Raw genomic sequence first — 23,131 nt, forward strand, 5'->3', positions numbered from 1 at the left:
ACGGTCAAAAATCCCAACCAACTAAAGGGGTTCAAAAAAGAGGATGAGCATGGCTCAAATCCATTCGCTTAAAGTGTGCCTTTTTATGCTTATATGTGAAAACCAATATCAAGAAAATTAGTCTAATTAGACTGGCATGGTTTCCATATTTTAGCAAAAAAAAAAGCTCACTTAAAGCGAACGAACATTAGTAGATCTTATCAATAAGTCATCGATTTCGCGCACTTATTTCAAATTATCAAATATAATCAAATTGAAAGTCTTGATCGAGTCTTAGTGCTACTGGGGCTATTGGTAAACAGAAGAAAACGTTTCGAAGATATACTATTACATAGTAATAAGTATTTATAAAGTAAATAAAATATATAAATATAAATATATCTTATTAGAAAAATAATGCTACAAAATGCTATGAAAATTAAATAGAAAAATTTTTATAAGAAACTACAATTTTGGGTCAGCCCTGGAGTTGCTTGGCATTCTAGCTTTTGACAACCCCTAATATTATGTCATGATTATGCTTATTGGGCCGAGGGCTGCCGTTTGCCATTTCCTAAGAGATATTATCTAAAAAGCTTTTACTTTAGGAGATTTGCATATTCTCCATGATTCGATAATTGGCGAATTTGAGCCCTCAAGCTCAAAGTTGGTCGCTTATAAAAGAAAAAAATGTGTACTACTAATAGAACTACAATATCTAGTCTCCATTCAACGGAGTATTTCAAAAACGAAACGAAACGAAACTGGTTTAAAAGATTTTCTTTTTCTCCAGGTAGAGAAAATGAGATCTCATAAGGAGCATTTTTCCGACTCTAAAACACGACATAGCCGTTAGCATCTACATATCTTTGAGAAGGTATATCATCCCGTTTAGTGTTTGATTCTATCTCTGGATGTGTCTTGATAATGAACGTTCGAATCTCCATCGGCTTAAGGCGGATAGTATTGGAGGCTCCTGGTGGTTGCGGAGGATTGACTTTTGATTGTGATTCTTTCGGCTCCTCCGTCTGCCAATCCATCATTTGTTTCTTGGAGATTTCTTGATTCGCCGAGAGATTCATCTCAACCACAGAGGTGATTTTGAATGATTTGAACAGGTCATCCAAATTGATTTCAGCTACTTCATCGCGTTCTGACTTCTCGAAGAAATTTTCAAATCGAAGAATGATTCTTTCGTGATCGATTCGCTCCATTGTTAATAGATGCACGTTGTCTGGTAAGGGTGTTTTAAGGGCGGAGTAGGTGGGCGTGAAACTTTGCTTCCATTTCTTCATGTGATATGGATTCTTCGAGAAACTGAAAACATAATAAAAAGAAGACAGTGTAATGATGTTGCACTTTATTGAACGTTGTTGCTGTATGTTGAAATTCATACCTCCCCTCAAAACCTGTCTGTGATATTTGTTTCTCGAAATTCTTTTCCCGTTTCCTCTTTCGATGAGAAACGTCAACAATGGGGGGATAGAAATGAAATTTTCTAAAACTATGTATCACCGATCTCGCATTCAGAGCAAATAGTGCAATTTTTTAAACTTACTGATGGACGTAGTCAAACTAAGGGACTAGGTACGAATTAGACATACAGCCGACTCTCTCTAATTCGATCTTCAAGTGACCGGGAATTTAGAGAAAGTTAGAGAAAGATTCGAATTGCAGAGACTTTTCTATACTACTTTACATCAGATTTGAATTTGAAGATTCGAATAACAGAGGTTCGAATTAGAGAGCTGATTGTATCATTGTACCTGAACATAGGTGCAAGCATCATCAACATTCCATTATCACGATGTAAACGAGCACCAGTTGATGGTTTGGACAACAAGACACGATGTTTTCCTCTGCTGATCAACCCTTGACCATCCAACCCTGGTTCATTTAACGCTTCACCGACGCCGAGGAAATCATCACGTAGCAATCGACGATGCACCATAATCTCAATGCTTCCATCGTAAATACTGCTACCTAGTATCAGAGAACAATGCGAATGATAGTAGATGTTCAAGTTTCCGTAGTAATTAATATTGGACATTTACACTATCCCCTCACAGTAGCTATTTTTATAAGCCTTGGTTATGTAACGAATATCGTTTAAACTTTATTGTTCATTATACAATAAAGTAATTATTTTCAAAATCCAATTCTGATCCTAGATGCTTGTTTAGAAATATAAAGAATTAGTAATCAAACAGTTTCAAAAGCCATTGGAACAACCTGGAAGACACTATTCAATTCCTCTGAAGGTCTCTCAAATTCAATTTAAGGAAATAAATTCACGAAAATAAATAATTCACGAAAATAAATTATTGTACCTCCTTGCGATCGGTCACTCATGATAGTCAATTGGGCATTGTCATCTTTGATGAAGATACGACTATTGACTGGATAATAATTGCCAGCAATCGGTTCCGTAACATTCAACTTCCACGTGTCACGATGATCTCTGATCCGCTCCTTCATCTCTCGTCCGTTCGCATCGGTGTAGAATTTTCCAGAAGATTCAATATTGGTATCAAATCGTGTTATGATTTCTTTTCCCCATCCATCAGCAACAGGTATCGGTCCAACAGTATGCTCAAATTCTGCATAATCAGCACTTTTGTACAAGCGTACAACTTGGCTGACATAAGGACCGAATACTTGACGGATCTCTTCGTAAACAGGTCCCTTGGTGATATAAATAGCAGCTTTATTGAGTTCACAAACATCGAGAGGTTGGCTCTTGTTTGGGCGAAAGATATAAGCGCCAGAAGTTTGGATACTTTCCTCATTCCCAACGCTAGCATTATACCAAAAGAATTGTTGCTCCACATCCATCTCTATTTCTTCATCTTTACGTGACATGTGCACTAAGTGACCTGTTTGCTCAGAAAATTCAAGCTTCAAAGCCTCGTTCTCGATAGTCGTTCCATCACCCTTCAACTCTTGTTCTTGCGTATAAACAGCACGCCCTTTAAAATCAACTTCTCCCAACTTTTCAATAAAGTATGTGGAATAACCTAAAGCAGGAGCTTCAGCTTCAAACGTCAGCTCGTAGACTGCCGATCCGTGACTACCATGTCGGACAGTGGTTGTTTGCGCCGAAACATGAGATAATTGAGACGTCACGTTATCACCATTTGCATTGAAAACGATATATTCTTTAGATTTGACGGGAACTCTAGCATAAGTGACGATACCACGTGCAGTAGGGTTATAAACATTCATAACAATGGAATTTTCTTTTTCGGTGATGTGACAAATACTGACATTCAAATAATCACAGTACGTAAAATTGAACTGGTTGGGTTCCTTGGATCCATCAGTGATCTTCTCCTTGATGTGCGAGCTCATCAATTTCTGGCAAATTCAAAGATATTAATCAAATTCTAAACTACTTTTAAATTTAAAGGGTACACTGTTGCTAACCTTACTAACCACCCAATTTTACTTTGCTGAGAGACGTTTATCGAAAATAAAGAATTAATTTGTTTTTGTTTTGCACCCCTGGAAAAGGGGGCTTTCGATATCCACATTTCATTATAATATACCGGTATTGTAGCGATGTATTAAATTCTGGAGAGGGGAATTGGAAAAACTTTCAAATCTTAATTAATAGGGGACCTTAATTGCCGGGAGGTTAAATATTATACTTCAGAATACCCCATAAAAGGTAAATATGGACTGAAATCAGGCTTTTGACCAACACAAGGGTGAAAAAAAAATGATTAAGAATCGGGATGTGCCGTTTATTAAAGTCTATTTCAAATTCGCTGGGCAGTGTTTTTTCAAACCTCAATAACTTTCGATAGAATTTGAATTAGATAGCGGTTGTGTGCTCGTTAAAAAGATAATTCGGAGTAGAATATTATCAAAAAAAGACAACAAATTAAAAAATGGAAAAACGAAATTGAAAAATGAAGAAGAAGATCAACTTCTTGTAGAATAATACTATGATCTTCATTTTTGTATCAGAAACTCTTCAATCTTAGAACGTCATAAATGCGAAAAAATATTCAAAAAAAAATTCATTCAATCAAAAAATAGAGCTTAAAACTTTGCCCTGGTTGACTAAAAAAAGGGCTCTTTTTGGTTGTTTTTTGATGATTTTTGAAGTCAATTATTGATAAACTTTAAACTATATCTTTCGATGGGATAAATACTTTTTTTAAATTTTTAACAATAATGATGTTCTAAGATCAAATAATCACTCGTGTTGATTGTCTCCTTATTCATTTTCAATCTTCATTTTCCGATCTTTTTAAGAGTTTTTTCTTTATGACAATATCCCACTCCTGTTTGTCTTTTCAACGAGCACAAAATCGCTATTTAATTAAAATTATATCAAAAGTTATTGAGGTTTGAAAAAACACTGCCAGCTAATTTGAAAAAGACTTTAGGTAATGAGAAGAAATTACCTTGCAGTCTTCACGTCCTTCGTGCAATCGTTTCGCATAATCGTAAGCCACGGGTTGCTTTTCCGTCCCCGTTACCGCGTCATGGTGTTGATTGACTGCCACCGCTCTTTTCAATCGTTCAGAGGTCGCTCTATTACCGTTTGGCTCCTCTAAAGATTCGATCTGTTTACATGCTTGCAAAACATTGTTCGATTCTCGTATGTAGCCTTTAAGCGTTGGACGACTGGTGAAGTATCCAGTCCAATAGCAATGATCACAGTGAGCGTAGGGAAAGAAATCGTCCTTCTTGACTTCCCAAGTCTTCTTGGAATCATTAAGTGCTTTCAAATAACGAGAAGGTGTCGAGTAGAATGCATGAACACGTCCGTCCTGTAGGAAAAATGAAACTTTTTTTAAGAAAACGAAAGAGATTCGATTCGTAGTGGCTTCTTAACAATAAATATCATGCTATAGATAAAATGTGTGATGGCGAATATATATTTTATGTTGAAAGTGTATAACTTTAGTTCTTTATGTTGAACGGTGTAAAAGAATGCGGATAAATTTTTTGATTTTTCCCGACATGTTTCGGACTCGGACTTTAGTTTTTATGACATAATTTCTACCTCGTTAACATATTTGATCAATTTATCAAGATTGATAAACCATCTTAATGCATTTTCGTATTGGAAATCGGAACCCATTGTCAATATGATATTTTCGGTTTTATAATGTTCCGCTTGCTCGCACGTCACTTCGACAAATGCATCCACCCGTTCTTTGATATTTACGTCATAAAGTCTATCATCATCCTGAATGGGAGGGTCTGCACAGAATTCATCATAACAGAATCCAGGTGGTGGGTTATAACCATTGTATAAAACACCAGTAAAAATTTGTGATTCTTTTTCGTAGTTTCGACTTCCTCGCCATATCATCTCCATGCGCTGTTCTCTTTTTCGCTTTTTCTAGTAATTAGAAAAATTTCTTTTTAAATAATTCGAATGTCTCAGAAACTGAAAACAACAAAGAATTAATGAAATTTTTACGCAACAATATAGAGTATATATTTATTCTGATCTTAATTTTTCGATATTAACATACTAATTTTTTTTTAGCAAAACTTAAAGATCTTTAGGAAAAGCTACCATATCTACCATGGCTAAACGAAAGTTTATGAGATTATAAAGTTGATCTTAGATCTTTACTTTATCAGCTTCATCCAATCTTCCGAAAAATAAACCATCAAATGACATCAGTGAAAACAAAGAGGCTTGTTCTGCTGAATGACCAAATGGATCGATCTGCCATGCCACAGTTGGACGCGCTTCTACACCAAAGTGTTTTTCAATGAAAAGCAAACCAAGTGTCATTTGGTCAATGATGCCATTGTAATGTGTTGCTCCTGAAATATTTAAATCTTCCTTAATAAAAGGAATGTTTGAGACACGCTGTGAATTGCTGATAACCGTAAATAGGTGCCCCAGTCTAATTCTATCACCCTTCTTTGGAGGAATAATACAAAAGAATCACGGATTGAATCCTTTAGCAGCCAGAGAGTAAAAAATCTTCTTTTAATCAGCAATTTGGCACGTCCAATTTTTTTCTACCGGGTGCGCCACAAAAAAGTTTCTTTCTTTCAGATCGAATTTCTCAAAAAGTATTTAGGATTTTGAAAAAGTCTTTTTTTAGAAATACTCGCGCACGCAACAAATATGAGATTTTTAAATGGTAGAGTAGAGCTGCGAGCGGTTGAACTGTTACATTTGTATTGAAATTTTGCTGATTTGACTGGTCAGGCATTTGATGGCTATGCAAGTTACCCTCTACTGGTGCGATTTACCCCCATCTCACGGTAAAATTCAAATTTAGGGCCACTACAAAACATTTTTGGCGTCCCTTTATACCGTCAACTGCTGTAAATTGAGACGGTTGGTCGAAACATGGGACTCTTGGTATCAGGACTGTATTTTTACATACTGTTAAATACTTTGACAACAAATTTGATTTGCTCGGGTAAGTTTATGGCATGTCTCAAAAACTGAAAATTACCATAATTTTTAGATCGCATTAGTCGACAGAAATTGACCAAACAAATGACTGAACATGAAGGGTACTATGATGTAGTTTCTAACCTGATGTGTAACCTAATTGTTTTTTCGCTTATTTTTGCGAAAAACCGCTAAAACTGATTATGACGTCATAATCGATGACGTCATCAAAACTAAAAGTTTGATTTCTCAATAATGGTTTCTTTAATTCCCTTCAAACTTACACCAAAGATGTATCTCACCAAAGTCTATCTTTTGAAAAAAAAAATTTTTCGAAATTTTGATGACGTCAACAAAAAATTAGATTTTTCGTTTTTTGCTTATTTATGCTGACGTCATCAGAATTTTGAAAGAAAATTCTGTCAAAAGATAGACAAAAGGAAAATGTACATACGTAGAGAAAAATTTTTCAAAGCCCTTTTTCGCTTGTTTTTTTTTCGTCGACTTTTACGCTTGTTATATTACGCATCAAGGAAAAGAAAAAGTTTCTTGATAAACATTGAGTTTCATGTATGTAATAAAGGTCCGAACCAAACGATTTGAATTAGAAATTTTCTTCAGCCGAGGGGGGGGGGGTTATTGAAAAAGTACGTATTTACCAGAGGGGGTATAGCCATTTGCGTACGCTTGCGTACAGGGGGGGGGGTACTCGATTTTCGACAATTTAGTGCGTACGTACTGTGGACGGCCCCTATATCTAAAAAAGCTGCATCTGACAAAATTAATTAACTATTCACGTCATTTTTTAATGTGGCAATCTATATCAACCCGACCTCGACCCTGACCCTAGAAAAAGGCCAACCCTCGACCCTTGGAAAAAAGCCGACCTTAGAGCGACCCAAATACAATAAAAAGCCGACCCTGGGTAAAAAGACAGTTTTTTAAAATGAGATTGACATATCCTAATCATAAAAATTGAGCAGACAGGTAGGGGGTGGGATACACACACAGATATCTGTAAAGCCCGAAGGGCTAGATTTGCGGCTTTTATCAAAAAGTGAAGCTCATCTTTGGAAGGATTTCCTACCAGAGTCACGTGACTAAAATATGCAATTTCACCGGTTTGAGAGATGTGAAATAGCGTTTGCCGTCTACGTTTTTTGATCACGCGCTCCGAAAACAATTAAAATGCTAGATCCTATTTATCGGCACGAAATTTAAAAAGTCAAATTTTTGCTTCACTTTTTTTTGCTGGAGAAAGCTTAAAGTTGCAAATCTAGCCCTTCGGGCTTAGATATCTGTGGATACACACGCGTTTTATAAGAATATGTCAACCTCGCCGTTACGGATACGAGGCTGATTATATATGTTGGTCAATAATAATTTTTTAAGGGTCAGGGTCGAGGTCGAGGTCACAAAAGTCTCGGAAAATTTTCCAGTAATCTAAAAATTTTAAAAGAATCATTCCTATTTCATTGGAAAGAAGAAAGATAAACTTAAATTTTGATGGGTTATTTATTAAATTCAATTCCTTAGATCAAAAGTTATCCTCAATCGAATAAAAAAGTTACTTTCAGAAAATGCTCGAAAACGTTGAAAATCGACTTACCTTATCGGAGAAAAAAATGTCGGAGTTTTTTTTAATCGGGGTTTTTTTCGTCGGGGAGAAATTTCGTCACCTAGAAGCATGTTCGTCACTTCCCCCCGAACAAAATTTCAAATTCGTCACTTTTCCCCGACGAGTTTACAATTTAGTCATTTTTATCCAACTAAATTGTCCAAATGAAATGGTTTCCTTCCTTCACTAGCTCAAAAAAAGATCTTGTAATTTGACATTTAAAGCACTAATTTTGGTTAATAAAGGTGTAAAAAATTTGAATTTGATTTTTTTTTGGGATTTAAAAAATTGGGTAAAAGTTTTGGTCGGGGATTAAAAAATCGGGTAAAATTTTTGGTCGGGTGATAAAATATCGGTGAAAAAATTTGTCGGGGAAAAATTTCGTCACCCCCTCAAAATTTTCGTCACTTTAACCCGACATTTTTTTCCCCGATAAGGTATCAAATTTTTATATTAAAATTGGCAATCACAATAGCCTTTACATGATTAAAAGCATTTTTCAGTAATCAAACACATAAAATTCGAAACTGAAAGGCCGAAAGGGTTTAAAATCTTCATCAAAATCACTTTAAATTACTTTTACCAAAATTTTCCTCCAATTTTTGGTTTTAGATTGGATAAAGTCTATGTAAGGCTTGATGTATCTCGAAACCCATATATTTGATGTATCTTTACCAGAATTTTTGCCTTTTTAACAAATTTTCTGCCTTTTTTTGAAATTCAACCTGAGGGGCCTGACCAAAAGCGATTCTGCTAAATGTGAAATTCTGAACAACTACTTCTCAAACATCGATAAGGTAGACAAAATTCCTGAAAACACCAAAGTGCAAAGTCATGTCTATCGGGTAACACCAACTTTGCCGCATATCAACTACAACTTTTCAAACGAAGTAGAATATTTAATGGTGTATTCAAACCAAACAAAGCTGGAGGTCATGATGGAGTGAGCTCAAAAATCGTCAGGATGATTGGTGAGATGTCCTACCAGGACTACACTATGTTGCTAAATCCAGTTTCGAAACTTGCGTATTTCCAATCAGCCATAAAGTTGCAAAAGTTACGTGTATCTTCAAAAATAAGGGTGCAAAGACCAAGAGTGAAAACTATCGACGCAAATAATTGCTGTGCCTACCAGGAAAAGTTCTCGAATCACTTATCACAACAGATATCGACGACGACGTTTATCACCACCAGCTCCTCAGTAATCATCAGTGGGGATTTCGAAAGGGTAGATCACCGGAGCTACTATTACTGCACATGTGTGGAAGATGGTCATCCTTACTAGATAATGGGAAGGTTATTGGTGTCTTACTAATCGACTTTAGCAAGGCATTTGACAGTGTTTTCCATGAAACTCTCCTGAAAAAGCTACTCGCAATCAGTATTTCTGGTGATATGTATGAATGGTGTAAGAGTTACTTAGTTAATCGAAAGCAATTTGTTGTTATTGACAGTTGAACAAGGCGTTCCCCAGGGATCACTACTAGGTCCGAGATTCTACTCTTACCACGCAAACGATTTACATGATTCGACAAAAAAACCCTCAGACGATCCATCCAATCGTGACGATGAGAACGAAGCTGACCAGGCAGAAATGTTTGCTGATGACACAAATATAGCTAGCGTTGCTGATACTGTTGACGAACTTATACCTAAAATTTAGATGGCAGCAAACCAACTTCAAAATTGGTTACTTGTTAATGGAATGGTTATCCACCCTGGTAAGACGAAAATTATGATTATTTCAAAAAGGAAATTTATTGGTCCTATCCAAAATGTTACCATGAATGGAAGAGATCTTGAAATTGTTGAAAGTCAAAAAGTGCTTGGGGTTACCATTGACAATTCTCTTAACTGGAAAGCTCATTTCGATAAAGTCCTTAAGCACTCTAGAACAAAAATCAAAATGTTAAAAAACATGATAATTCTTGGTAATAAGGCTGTTGACAAGTTTTATTACAATACTGTATTGCTGTCCGTCACTTATGATATCACAACATGGGGCAACAATAATTCGTTTATGAAGCAGCTTGACGAGCTCCACGCTAAGGCTGCTAGGAAAATTTATCAACTTGACAGCAACCTAACAGATGAGGACTCACTAAAAGAAACTGGTTGGATGAGTATGTCGTATATGTACAAACGAAGATTGCTTTGTTTTATGCACAAAGTTTTTTACAAAAACATTGACAGTGAAATTGGAAAAATGTTCTGTGTACCAAATGATGATACTCCTTAAAGAAGAGATCATCAAATTTCCATTTCAAAACTATACAAAATACAGAACCAAAATGCTTTTGTCAAACGAGCATTGAAAATTTGGAACTCAATCAAGGGGGGCACGCAGTTACTACAAGACAGTATGACACTTACTAACGTGGTGGTACTGTATTCAGAAGTTATGAAAACAGTTACTACACAGTGTAGTAACTGCTGTTTGGGGGTGGTGCCAAACACTAAAACTAGTACTTTTGGTGTAGTAAGTGCTTATATTTTAATTCTTTTTAAAGAACTTTCAAAAATTTTCACAAAAAATGAATTTTTTTGTGAAAAAATTCTCTGTTAAAAAAAATATTTTTGTTATAAATGGACGAAAAAAAATTTGAAATTATGCTTTCCCTAATTATCATTAAAATGTTCTCAACAGCTGTTAACCAAGTAAATTAAAAGAAAATCTAGCACAAAAATGGCTTTAGGTTGAAAAATAATCGTAATTTAGGGTAATTTCGAGCATGTTTTTGATGATATCACTCAAAAACAGGAGTGGTACCTGGTAATCTTTTCCGAAAACAGTTACTACCAAGGTGTAGTAACTGCAAAGGGTGGTGGTCCTGAAAAAAAGTGTTGAAAAAGCACTTACTACACATCATGTCTTGTAGTAACTGCGTGCCCCCCCTGACTCAATGCCCAATTTTCATTTGTATACAATTTATTTAACATACACGACGATTTTATCTTTATGTAGTCTATTTTTTATATCCCAATCTACATATACTTATTTATAAACCTTAATACTTTTACTTTTGTAGTAAGATTTTCCTTACTCTAAATTAAATAACGACGAATTCCAATACTACAACATTTAGCGCTCTTCTTACTACAATTTTAGGCGTAGTCTCGTAATCTTCGTTTTATCACACTATCACTTCTGACTTTATTTCTAAACCTCAGTCTCAGTCTTGCCTTGCTCATTAAACCTCCTATGTCAGAACCTTTTTTAGATTTTAAAGATTTTTAACATATGACTTTTAAATATTTTCATTTTTATTCTAATTTATTAAATTTTATGTTGTAGGTCCACATCAGCTATGTCTGCCCTTTTGTAACATATGTTATCAAATAAATAAAATTAAAAAAAAACAATAAAAAAAAACAACCTTCCTTTATGTAACAAAAAGTCATTTAAACAGCTAATTATCATTTTTAATGACTGACACGAAGATAATGTATCATGTAATCATGCTTCTGTTTAATTTGATAGGTCGATTTTTAACGTTTTTGAGCACTTTCCGAAGGTAACTTTTTTATTTAATGGAGCACAACTTTTGATCTAATGAACGAATTTGATAAATGACCCAACAAAATTTAAGTTTATCTTTCTTCTTTCCAATGAAATAGGAATGATTCTTTTAAAACTTTTAAATTTCTAGAAAATTACTTTTAAAGAGAGAAACTTTTTTGTGGCGCACCCGGTATAGAATCCCTTTTAATGTCTTGCTCAAGAGGCTTTTTATCTAACAGCCTGTGCGACAAGATGAATTTATGTCAGCAAGAGCCTGGTTTCTATGATTTAGTTGATGTAAGTGGAGAAAAGAGCTATGAGTGTTGCAGAGATCGCGTACACTCAGATCGCGTACATGTTTTACTATGGAATTTTTTCATATTTCAATTAAAAAGCCTACTCAGTGCGAAAGAAAAATCGTATACCTTTTAATAGGCCGTTCATTAATTCAAATCAAATGACATTGGTGGCCGAATTGCTATGTTCCATGTTTTGTCAGATAGTCCCAAGTTAGAGCAGTTCATGGTAAGGGGACCCGTCCATATTCATTTGACAACGCATAACGTCAAATTGACGTTATCCTCTGAAACCCCCCACCTCCCACAGATAACGTCAAGCGATGTATACCAAAAGTTGTAGCCATTTTTCATCAAAGTTTTCCTGTTCGGTCGCAAAGTCCATACTTGGTTGTACCCGTGCGTGTATGTGTTTTTTTAACTAATGACCTTTATTTAAAAATAAATCAAAAGCTCCAGTTGGCGCTAGGTCCGTGCCGTGCTTTAGGCTTACCACCTTCTTTGCCCACTTGTGCGATGTGGTTTGCTCGATCGCGCAAACAATGAAAATATGATGTAATGATATCATAGCGCAAACCAATGGGATTATGCGAGCAGCAAATTTCTAGTTCTAGTTCTATTGAATTATCACATAATACATTACATACATTTTCGTGATTTTAAACAAAGGATAAAATAAAATAAAAAAGTTAAATTTTCATGTAATTCATACACAAATATATTTTCGACAGCTTATAAAGTATAGTGTGGTATATTATATTTGCGATTTTCACAAAAAGGTATACCTTTGATTTCTTATAACGTCAAACCTAACTTTTGAAACCCCCAACCCCCTTCCCCTTCAATTTGACGTTTTCCACTGTCAAATGAATATGGCATGGACGGCTCCCCTAAATATTATAAGCTGAGGTATACCTGGCTGACCATGCAACCCTTACCAGATCCTACTGTCAGCATACTTAGGACGAAACTTTTGGTGCATCAGTAGGGTGGTCTCAAACGTAGACATAAAATATGAGTAAAAAAATATACCCTCGTCATTCATGGACCAACCGCCACTAATAAATTCAAGCTGCTTATTGTTGACAAGTTTTTTAACAATGTCTTTTTTTTCATCACTTTGCTGATCCCACCATCGTTTAAAAAACGCAATTTCGACATAAATGAATGTTCTATTAGGATTCTTATGAAGCTCGTCGATAGTTGTGTCTAATATGTATTGCACTGAGCCTGCTTGAATTAATCTTTCAGCTCCATAAAAATACTGATCCACAGTTTTCAACCAGCCAACGTCATCGTGAGTGTGCGGGACAATATGTATTTGAAGCTTCTTAGTCTTGTCATTGCAATCAAAACTTAAGATACTTCTTTGAAACATAAAAATGAGAAAAAATTTGGAGAATACGAGCAATCGCATTCCGGACGCCATTTTGTTTGTTTACTAAAAAATTTTAGATCATCGAAACATTACGTCATATTCGAAAAAAATCATAGTGTAAGCTATACATTAAATTGAAGTGTAGAAAGGGCTTTATGAAAATTGATTTATTTACGGCACCGATTTTCAGTACCTTCTCTCAAGTCCTTATCCAAGATGGTGGGTAATATTTATAATTTTGGAATAGTGGAAACCCTTCGCATATCTTAGTTTATCTTGTACATCTGGTAATAAACGTTAATGGAATAGATTGTGTTTGCTTTTCACATCATTGGTGATCATGATTATGGTCTGATTTGGAATCTGAGAGTTTATCGTTTTTCTTAATTCAGGTCAATATCCCAAAGACGAGGAAGACCTTTTGCAAGGCAAAATGTTGCCGAAGACATACACTTCATAAGGTCACTCAGTACAAGGCTGGAAAGGCATCATTATACGCCCAAGGTAATAAAAAACTGTCTGTCTGGCTAGATTGCAATTTGAAGATATATGTTTTTCATTTTTTTTTACCCATTCCAGGGTCAAATTGAAACTATTTTGGTGGCAATCAAACCTAATTCATCTTGTAGAGCTTCAAAAAAGAAAAAAAACGAGGGGTCGTACACCTCCTAATGATAAGCGGTTCCGGAGATATTGAGATTTTGGTTCCTCCAAAATAGCACCTTTTTAGACATTTGAGGTTGACAATTTAGCCCACAAATGGCCTATAAAAGGGCACTGAAATATACACTATTTGATGGTTTTCCAATTTCAAAATCCAATAAAAAAAACCCATATATCTTCATTTTGACTGCAGACTTTTATCAAATTCTTTTTGTAATGGCTTGCTATCACTTCGAGGAAGAAATGAAAAGACATTTTTTTGAAAAAGAAGACATTGCATTGCAAAAACAATCAAAAACGTTATAAAGCGGAAGTTAAAATTGCTGAACGTCTACCTATCTTTGCAATCAAAGCGCTGCGGAGGAAAAATTCACCATGGCATATAAATAACTGTTTTAGGCTAAAAAAGGGTCTCTTTAATTCACGTGCGTTTGGTTTGGGAACGCGAAACACGAACGCAAACTACCCATGTCTAAACTTTTCAATATATCTCCAGAACTAACAGATTTTTTGAAATTCTGTAAAAAGGTCTAAGTTCCTGAATAGTTTTACTATGTTCTATGAAAAAATCATAAGCATCAGTAAAATACTCGTTCATCTATTTAACATTGAAGACAAAAATTTGCGAAGAAAAATAAACCTTGAGCACAAAAAATGCTTTTTTAAACACTTTTTTCCACCGAAAAACAAATAACTTTTACAGACTTACCTTCCCCAAACATTGAAGAAGCCTCTACTAATTAAAGTAAATGAGATAAGATAAAGATAAAACCTTAAAATCAACCAGAATTTACAACCTTTCGTCCAAAGCAAAAGACGTGCTTTTCTCGCCGCCATTTTGTTTGCGAATGAGAATTCTAGAGAATTCCATTCGTTTCCAGCTCCCGCGGTCTTTTTTCATCCAATCAGATCGCGCGATTTCACTTTCGCTTTCTCTAGTCCAATAAGACTGCGGGATTTGGTCATGTGACATTTCTATTAAAAAACCCGCGCGAAATACAGGGGGTCACAAATAGAAATACAGGGGGTCACACTACTGGCTACAGGAACTGAAAGCAAGCAACTAAGGCCAATATTTTTGGTTTTTCTGAAGGACAAAAGGTATAGGAAGCTTTTCTGAAAGAGGGATAAGGCTGGGACAACCTATTTAAAAGATATGGACATAAAAAAGGCACTTTTTTGGGTGATAATTAAGATTTTACTTAGAAACTTTAATTCTCTTACCCCCGTCTCGGGCCCCCCTGATATGAGCAAGGGAACCATGATGGCCACCCCTACTGAAAATTTCAGATCAAAACAAACAAGGAATTAATTCCTGTAACTCGAAGAAAATTGGAAAAAGCTGGTTTTTGACTGTTTTTGATCCTAAAGTGCTATTTTTTGGTAAAAGCTATGCAATTTATGTTTGGATTTCTAGAAAGCTTACCCATTCATTGTTAATACAGTTTTTATTTGAAAGTAATCTCTTCATGGAATAAAAAGATATAGTCAAATCTTGTAGGGTCATTTTTCAAAATTTTTTTGCCAAATTCGATTTTCGCATTTCCCCATTTTACCCTACGCAAACGCACGTGCATTCTAGTCGTCATTTTCAGGCTGGAAATGTTTGCCAAAGTACGAAAAGTAAAACATAATAACTTCAATGAAAGAATTAATTTCAGAGAGTAGCACCATTGGATTTCTCAGGTATTTTCTGATAAATATGAAAAGTTTCACTTTCTGAACATTTTTTCCTCTGCAGCTGTTTGAAATCATAGATGAGTTATGAATTTTTTTGTGTCCTGCAGATCTAATATTTCTAAAAATGGCCTTAGTTGGAACAAATATTTAGACAAAAGTGTAGAATATTACACCTGGATATTATATATGGTTGGAAAGCTAAAAGAAAGCTCTAAATTACTCAAAAGTAATTAATTTTATAGCTAAACTACAAAAAGAACAATTGCTTGTTAAAGTTGGACCTAAAATTGAAGATTTTCATGAGCATCAAATAAGAAACAAGCAATCCCGGAATGGCTATCTGGAAAGTCTGGAAATAGCATACCTGTCAGTCTGGAAATAGAGAAATATTTCTCTTTTATTCGCTTTATCTATCCATTCTTGAAATTTTCAGTGTGAACCCTTGTGAACACCCTCATACTGGGAATAACCTGCACTGTGTCACTGTTAACTTTATTATCTTTGTTAAAGACAACCTTAGAATTTTGGTTTTTGCACGCTTTTTTACTTGTATATACTTTGTCACTTTTAAAAAAAGTCTGGAAAATATTAGTGTTTTTTACCTAAAGTCTGGAAAAATTTGGCTTTAAGCAAAAATATCTTGAAAAAATTGAGGTTTTTGGGCAAAAGTCTGGAATTTTGAAAGTTTCCTACCCGTGGTAACCCTGTTTGTATAATTTGTACAACACATATTTTTCAACAAAAGATTTCCCATAACTCACATAGTTAAAAAAGGGGGTGGGTTGAGAATTTTACTGAATTTAAAAGAATGGGGGCTTGTGAAAATTTCAAATAAAAGGGGTGGCTTGGGCAAAAAATAGGGGGGTTAATTTTTAAGGGGGGCTTGGAAGATTTGGCAATTTGCAAAAGAGTGTTTTCCATTCATTTTTAAAACTCTGTACATCATAAAAATCATTAAAGCACCGATAACATTTTATACTTTTATTTTTGAAACTTTAGCCATCCATTGGCCATTGTCTAAATTAGGAACGTGAAACTATTCAGAAATTCTTAGTTTTCTTCCACACAGCCACAGGCAAAATCGCAACAAAAACAAGATGTATGTTATTGTTACCAAGCTAGCGTCTAGGTGCAAAGGTCCTGGGGGCTAACAAAAATTCATAAATCTTTGGGGGGACTTAAAACTTAAGGGGACCTAAACCCAGGCTGACGCTTTGTAAAGAGTCTTATTTCGTTGGGCAAGCTTAGAATTTCTTTTGATACAGTTTATAAAAGAAATCAAAAGACATTAACGACAATTGCTTGGGTCTATAAATTATTTGAAGTTACTGAATTTGGGCCAAGTGCGTTTCCCATGTTCGACTATATAACAATAAGGGAGACACCATCCTGCTATGAAACAGGAATACTTATGTAAAAAAAACACACCCTTTAAATGCATTTTATTTCAAAAATGAATAAAAATATCCTTATATAATGCTACACTTAATAAATTTTCATTTCAGGTAAAAGAAGATACGATCGAAAACAATCAGGATATGGAGGTCAAACCAAACCTGTTTTCCACAAAAAGGTAATCAAAATTGTCACTTGCGTAGGGTTCTGCTTTAACATTTTCTTTTTATATCTACTTGGCATTATACCTGGCCTTGTAGACCACAGATCTGTAAAGCCTAAAGGGCTAGATAAGCAACTTTTAGCTTTTTAGAAGCAAAAATTTGGCTTTCTAAATTTCATGCCGATGGATAGGATCTAGCATTTTATTTGTTTTCGGAGTGCGAGATCAAAAAAGTAGGTGACAAATGTTATTTTGCATCTCTCAAACCAGTGAACTTGCTTGTTGTCGTGTGATTTCTTTGGTAGGAAATCCTACCAAAATTTGCTTCACTTTTTGATAAAGGCCATTAGATGATGCTTCAGACTGGAATGAGAATGATTTATAATAATAATAATGATAGTAATGCTATACAAGCTCGCAGGCCACCGTGCGAGCACATGGGCCTCTATGAACTGCTCTTTGTTCGGTTTACAATTTTCTTGAGGTAGAGTTTTTTCCTAGGGCTCCCCCTGACTTTGAATTTGAGGTTTGCGTCTTTTATTGAAGTATTCATTTCTTGGGCTTTGATACACCACTCTTTGATTGTCTTCCTTTCATTTTTCGTAAGATCTTCTGTCACCCGGAAGGGTAATTCTCCTTTGGTGGTTGCCTTTAACACTGTATTTTTGGCCCAGCGATAGCATATGGGCCTTTCATTAGCCCTTTGCTGTTACGCTAGGGTCTCCCCTGTGTTCGCGCATCACACGGGTTTTATGGTTTACAGGCTAAAAGCTTCCATATATTCAATATGAACCCGACTGGATGTATTCGTGTTTAAATGAATTATATATTATGTTATATATATATTATACTACGGTGTTTGCAAATTACTACTGCGTTATTATGTTGTCCTATTATTATTCTGTTATTATGTTATGTTAGATATAATACAGTCAGGAGTACATTCAACATGAACCCGAATGGATGTATTTGACTGGAAATGATAACAAAGACAGGATCCAATTTAATTCCAGAGGAAGTTAATCAAAAGATAGCTGATGACTACTGCGTCCAAAAAAACACAACAAACTTATGTTGAAGCCTGGTTTCTTCATTCATATGCCAACATGACACAACTATTTGATTCATATTAAGATTTGCTCGAGTATTAAGCGAGCAATCAATAACTAGCAGCTACCGCTACAGTACAACTTTTTTACAAGAAAAACAAGACAAATCAATATGTGAATATTAAATGGTTGGTGACTGGAAATAAAATTTCCAAAAAATCAATGGTGTTTAATCATGCTGGCCGATGATTATGATCTCCATGCAAGATTTTACTACCATTGTTTACATTGACGTTATTCAACATTGCATTGTGCGCCATCCATGCCCCATGACGGCATGAAACACCATGAAACTTATTGGACTTTTATACGATACAGTCTGTACAGTCTGATTATCATATCAGCTTTTTATCACAGATGTATATATGTATTGTATGTAAATACTTATTGATATACAGTTAAACAAAATTGATGTATGCATGGCAAAAACAAAACAGAGCAAACGTTGGATTGGTCAGGTGAAGCTATAAGAGTCAAGCTTTTGAAAGTTTCAAGTCATATCATATCCAATCAAACAGAATGGACAATCAAATTGAATTGTAAATTTCCTGACGAAACTCTATAAATTTGATTGCACTTTTGGTGTATCATTGAAGGTCTAAAGGTTCAGGTGTAAATGGAATGCTTAAACGACCAAAGATATTTGAGATATGTGACCTCCCGGATGTAGTGACTCGTTCGATTACCGATAACTTTACAGATTTTACTGATGACAGTCATTGTTTACCAATACCTAGATTGGTTTAAGCCACAATCACAAATAACTTGTGTTTGTCGTCCGACCGACAATTTCTGGAAAAATTCCTTTTCAAAATATAACGGAGATATTGACAATTGAGGTTCCTATCCGTTGGTGCATGGATCTAGGTGGGTGTCTTCTCCCCCGTATATTTTTTCTTGAGAAGTTGTTCTTCAAATTTGTTTTCAAGGTTGGCTCAGCTCAAATGTTTTCAACTATGGCTAAAAATTTTGGTAATTTCTCATAAAAATATTAATTTCATTAAAAAGCGTCAGTTTATTTTTCATGAATCCTATTAGAAGTTTTGCGACGCATTTTCTTGCTTCAAGTAACCGATATAGTGCATGGCAGCATTAATCTTTGATACACATTTCGGTGGGATGCTAATGTGACTAACTGTTTGTGGGAAATCTTTTGACTACCTTTCTTAATATACTATTAATTGAAATCTTAAACAAAATTAGAATGCCATAATTTTTTTGTGAATTCTGTCCAAATTGTCAACATTGAAATTTCTCGGTAGATATGTGAGATCATCGTCTAATAAATGTTGGCTATTTTCAACAAATAAAACAATATGATTAATATTTAATGAAAAATAAAAGGATTGTTTATTATGGTGCGTTTTGTAACTATAATTCAATTTTTATAATTTTTTTAAGCGTAGTTTATGCAGCTGTATATATGTAGTATTATTCTTTTGGATTGTCAGTTCTATGAGTTCCCTTGTTAAAGATCTACTATGAGATATAAACTCCAAACACCCTCATCCAAATAATTATCTCTTCAAAGGAAAAACATTATTTTAGTAGTTTTTTCCCTGTGTATACCAAACTAGCAAAATAATAATTGAATTCCTTTTATAAGTGCCTTCTATCATTAGTTCAAATTTTAAACCTCTATACATATGGTAGTTGTAACAGGAAAAATAGTACAAAAAGCGTCCAATATCAGATTAAGCGTAAACAACATGGAATAAGAAGACAATCGCTGGGCCTTCACGCCGCTAAGGCGTCTTGTTGTCTTCTTTGTTTGCAAATCAGACTTTTATTGGTTGATAGCGTTTCTCATCTTCTCTTTCCTTCGAAAATTTTCCGATTCTTTGAATTTCTTCAATTTTTATATTCTTTAAGTGTAGCATCATAGGTAAAAAATTTTCATGAAGATATTCTTTGTCGTAGATTTTCGTTGACTCCTCTGAATCTTCAGTGGATTCCTCAACACCATGAAGAATTAGATTGCATGCCGTGGATTGAATCTGTCGTTCCTCCTGTTTTTCTCTTCAAAATGCATTTTCTATGTTCTTCTCAATTTGCCTCGGCGCGACTGCTGCGTAGCTTCGTGATTTCTACGTCATGGGCTTTCATTATGTTCTCACAAGCTTTTATCTCCTTTCGGAATCCTGAAACTGTTGATGTTTCACATGAATTGACCCGTTCCAACAAAATGCTCATAGTAACATGAAATTTTCAATTGGGAATATCTTTCCAAAACTGTTACCACAAGAGCTAAAAGTAACAAACATTAGACTTGAGTGTCTTTGGTGTCACTGTAGTATGAAAATCTTTTGAAGGCACGTGGTGGCAAGGTGGTTTTTTTGTGGTTGAAGTTTGAAAATTTCCGGTGTGAACATTCAATTTCTTATATACAACACATCTTTTGCATCTTTCTCACAACTTGAAACGTCATAACAACATATAGTTGGCAATTAAATAGAATCTGACTCTCACAGGAACATTTTTAACCACTTTTGGGAATCGGATGAGTGATTTTCGATAAAAACGCATTTAAAATGTTAAAAAAATCATTTAATCAGAGAAGGAGAGTGAACAATAATATCAATAATGCGGGCATAGCTAGAACCAGGAGAAATCAGCAAAAATCAGGTACTTGTATATCCAGTGTATAATGAATCCTTGATTTGATGGTTGGTCTGACTTGTGCCGTGATCATTGTCTCTATATTTTTTCAAAACTATTTGACACTCATAGTGTCAGTCTTGGTTTAGGTCCCAGGCAAAAATTAGGTCCCCCTGAATTTTCAGCTTCATCTGCTTTAATTTGAGTAATTGAAGCCAACCATAAAGATTAAGTACTCTTAGGTGCCAAATAAACGGGGGGACCTAATTACTGGGGGGTTGGAAAATGGACCTTTAAAAACCCTAAAAAGGTTCAAAATAGACTAAATTTAGGCTTTTTAGAATAATACAGGGAACTTTCCTTTTGGTAGCTAGAAATTTTCAAAAAAATTAATAAACGAGGGTCTTAATAAGGTCCGGGGGTTGGGAAAAAATCGAAAAATTAACAAGCGGGGGGGGCCTGTTTATTTGGCACCTAAGAGTATTCAGTTTACCCCCCCCCCCCTCGACTAGCAGGGAATTGACGCTATGACACTTCAAAGACTATTCAAAGATTTCTTAACTATACTTAAATTTTTTCAGAAAAGCTAAGTTACTTGATCAATTCTTTTATAGGCTAAGACCACCAAGAAAGTCGTCTTGAGAATGGAATGTACAACGTGCAAATACAGAAAGCAAGTTCCATTGAAGCGATGTAAACACTTTGAATTAGGTGGTGACAAGAAGAGGAAGGTAAGTGAAGTCTTCTCTACTTTTCTCCTTATTTTACTTGTTGGTTCGTCAAAAGTTAAAGAAACAAGGTTTCCAGACTGACTTTAACACAGATTATTTCAATTTAGCCAAATGTGTTTAGGCATCCACCATTAGAGAAACGTCATGTTGCTATTTTTATCCATCTTAAACAGCTCCTGTTGATCGTTATAAGGAGTGCACAAAAATATGATCAGACAAAGATTGAGCTACTTGCAGAGCAACTAGAGCCATAGAAACTCAAAAACTTTGATAGCTTCTTTTTTGCTTTTCAAATTGACAATTTTTTGTCGAACCATATTTTTTTCGGGCAAAATAATATTCGTTGGTTGCTCATTTTCTTCTTTGATCTTTTTTTTCAGGGACAAATGATTCAATTTTAAATTGGAAATACACTTTACACAAGAAATTTTTCTCGTCTTCGTCCATCTTCCTGTATATTCCCATTACCCTTTCATGCCAGATCTTTGTTTGACGGTCCGAAAGTATGTTCCAAAAAATTAGCTTCAAATTTTAGCTTTTTAAAGGTTTAAAGTTTTCGGGAGAAAATATAATAACGCAAGTAATATCTGATTTGAAACAGTCTGAAAGATTATTTTCGACGGTCTGTTGTGAGATTTCCGGCTATTTTTAGTGTTTTTTTTTTGTGTGTGTTTCTTCGGCTACGACATAACACGATAAATAATATTTGTAATGGTTATCGCACGTTACCGAGTACAATATGGGATATATTTTTCGTCATATTTTACGAGCTTTTAGGCGAGGAAAATATAGAAAACTCAGAATGAAAAAAATATATCTTATACATGTTTTTTTATAAGCATATGGCAAGCATTACTTGAGCCTACGAAAAATGTTTTTTCCTGATTTTGGCGGGAATTTTACGGATTTTTGGTATTTCCCTAAATTTTTGCTTTGGATATTTAAGCATTTTTCAGCTTTATTAAGCTTTCGGCCTAAGCATCTCTGAGCCAGTTTTCGGATTTTTATATTTGTGTCTTTTTGTTGAGTTAGGAAACAATTCTAGTCGAAAAGTTGCTACTTTCGAGTTGGGAGGTTGCTACTTTCGAGTTGGGAAGTTTGCTAGTTTAAGTTGGGAAGTTGAAAAATTACCGGCTACCGAAAAAGAATAAGCATACTTCAAAATAAGTACGATTTTGAAAGTACTCTCGGGTACATAATAGCCGGGGGGGGGTTGGAATAAAAATGTCCTGGGTGGAAAATTTTTGAAAAGGAGGCAAATACAGCTGAATTAGGACAAAAAAGGGAACTTTCAAAAACATTTTCCCAAAAATTAATAAGCGGGGGGGGGGGGGTTGGAATCACAAATATCTTTAAAGCCCGAAGGGCTAGATAGGCAACTTTAAGCTTTCTCCAGCAAAAAAAGTGAAGCAAAAATTTGACTTTATAAATTTCGTGCCGATGGATAGGATCTAGCATTTTAATTGTTTTCGGAGCACGAGATTAAAAAAATTAGGCGGCAAACGCTATTTCACATCTCTCAAACCGGTGAAATTGCATATTTTAGTCACGTGACTTTGGTAGGAAATCCTTCCAAACTAAGGCTTCACTTTTCGATAAAAGCCGCAAATCTAGCCCTTCGGGCTTTACAGATC

At 35.0% G+C, this 23,131-nt stretch overlaps 2 protein-coding genes across 2 annotated transcripts; one reads left to right on the forward strand and one right to left on the reverse strand.

The window, feature by feature from the left end:
• Window positions 1–370: 370 nt before the first annotated feature.
• On the reverse strand, window positions 371–13,248 carry LOC136806960 (lysosomal alpha-mannosidase-like). Its single transcript, XM_067063537.1, has 7 exons — window positions 12,813–13,248; window positions 5,582–5,778; window positions 5,000–5,341; window positions 4,395–4,763; window positions 2,310–3,336; window positions 1,746–1,962; window positions 371–1,296 (listed from the first exon to the last, which is right to left on the reverse strand). The coding sequence occupies exons 1-7, from the start codon at window positions 13,207–13,209 to the stop codon at window positions 813–815; spliced, it is 3,033 nt and encodes a 1,010-aa protein (XP_066919638.1). The 5' UTR covers window positions 13,210–13,248; the 3' UTR covers window positions 371–812.
• A 43-nt stretch (window positions 13,249–13,291) lies between these two features.
• Window positions 13,292–21,924, forward strand: LOC136806961 (uncharacterized). Its single transcript, XM_067063538.1, has 5 exons — window positions 13,292–13,377; window positions 13,551–13,662; window positions 17,007–17,074; window positions 21,381–21,497; window positions 21,878–21,924. The coding sequence occupies exons 1-5, from the start codon at window positions 13,375–13,377 to the stop codon at window positions 21,896–21,898; spliced, it is 321 nt and encodes a 106-aa protein (XP_066919639.1). The 5' UTR covers window positions 13,292–13,374; the 3' UTR covers window positions 21,899–21,924.
• Window positions 21,925–23,131: the final 1,207 nt, after the last annotated feature.

The sequence above is a fragment of the Clytia hemisphaerica genome, unplaced genomic scaffold, assembly GCF_902728285.1.
Source record: "Clytia hemisphaerica strain Z4C2 unplaced genomic scaffold, Clytia hemisphaerica genome assembly, whole genome shotgun sequence".
Lineage (NCBI taxonomy): Eukaryota > Metazoa > Cnidaria > Hydrozoa > Leptothecata > Clytiidae > Clytia > Clytia hemisphaerica.

Bases quoted from the DNA above. Each gene is read 5' to 3' on its own strand.
- LOC136806960 (XM_067063537.1), bottom strand. From the start codon at position 13,209: ATGGCGTCCGGAATGCGATTGCTCGTATTCTCCAAATTTTTTCTCATT. The intron at 1,963-2,309 runs GTACAATAATTT...CTCTGATACTAG, and splicing joins GAGTGACCGATCGCAAGGAG to GTAGCAGTATTTACGATGGA. The intron at 1,297-1,745 runs GTACAATGATAC...TTATGTTTTCAG, and splicing joins ATGCTTGCACCTATGTTCAG to TTTCTCGAAGAATCCATATC.
- LOC136806961 (XM_067063538.1), top strand. The intron at 17,075-21,380 runs GTAATCAAAATT...ATTCTTTTATAG, and splicing joins AACCTGTTTTCCACAAAAAG to GCTAAGACCACCAAGAAAGT. The intron at 21,498-21,877 runs GTAAGTGAAGTC...CTTTTTTTTCAG, and splicing joins GTGGTGACAAGAAGAGGAAG to GGACAAATGATTCAATTTTA.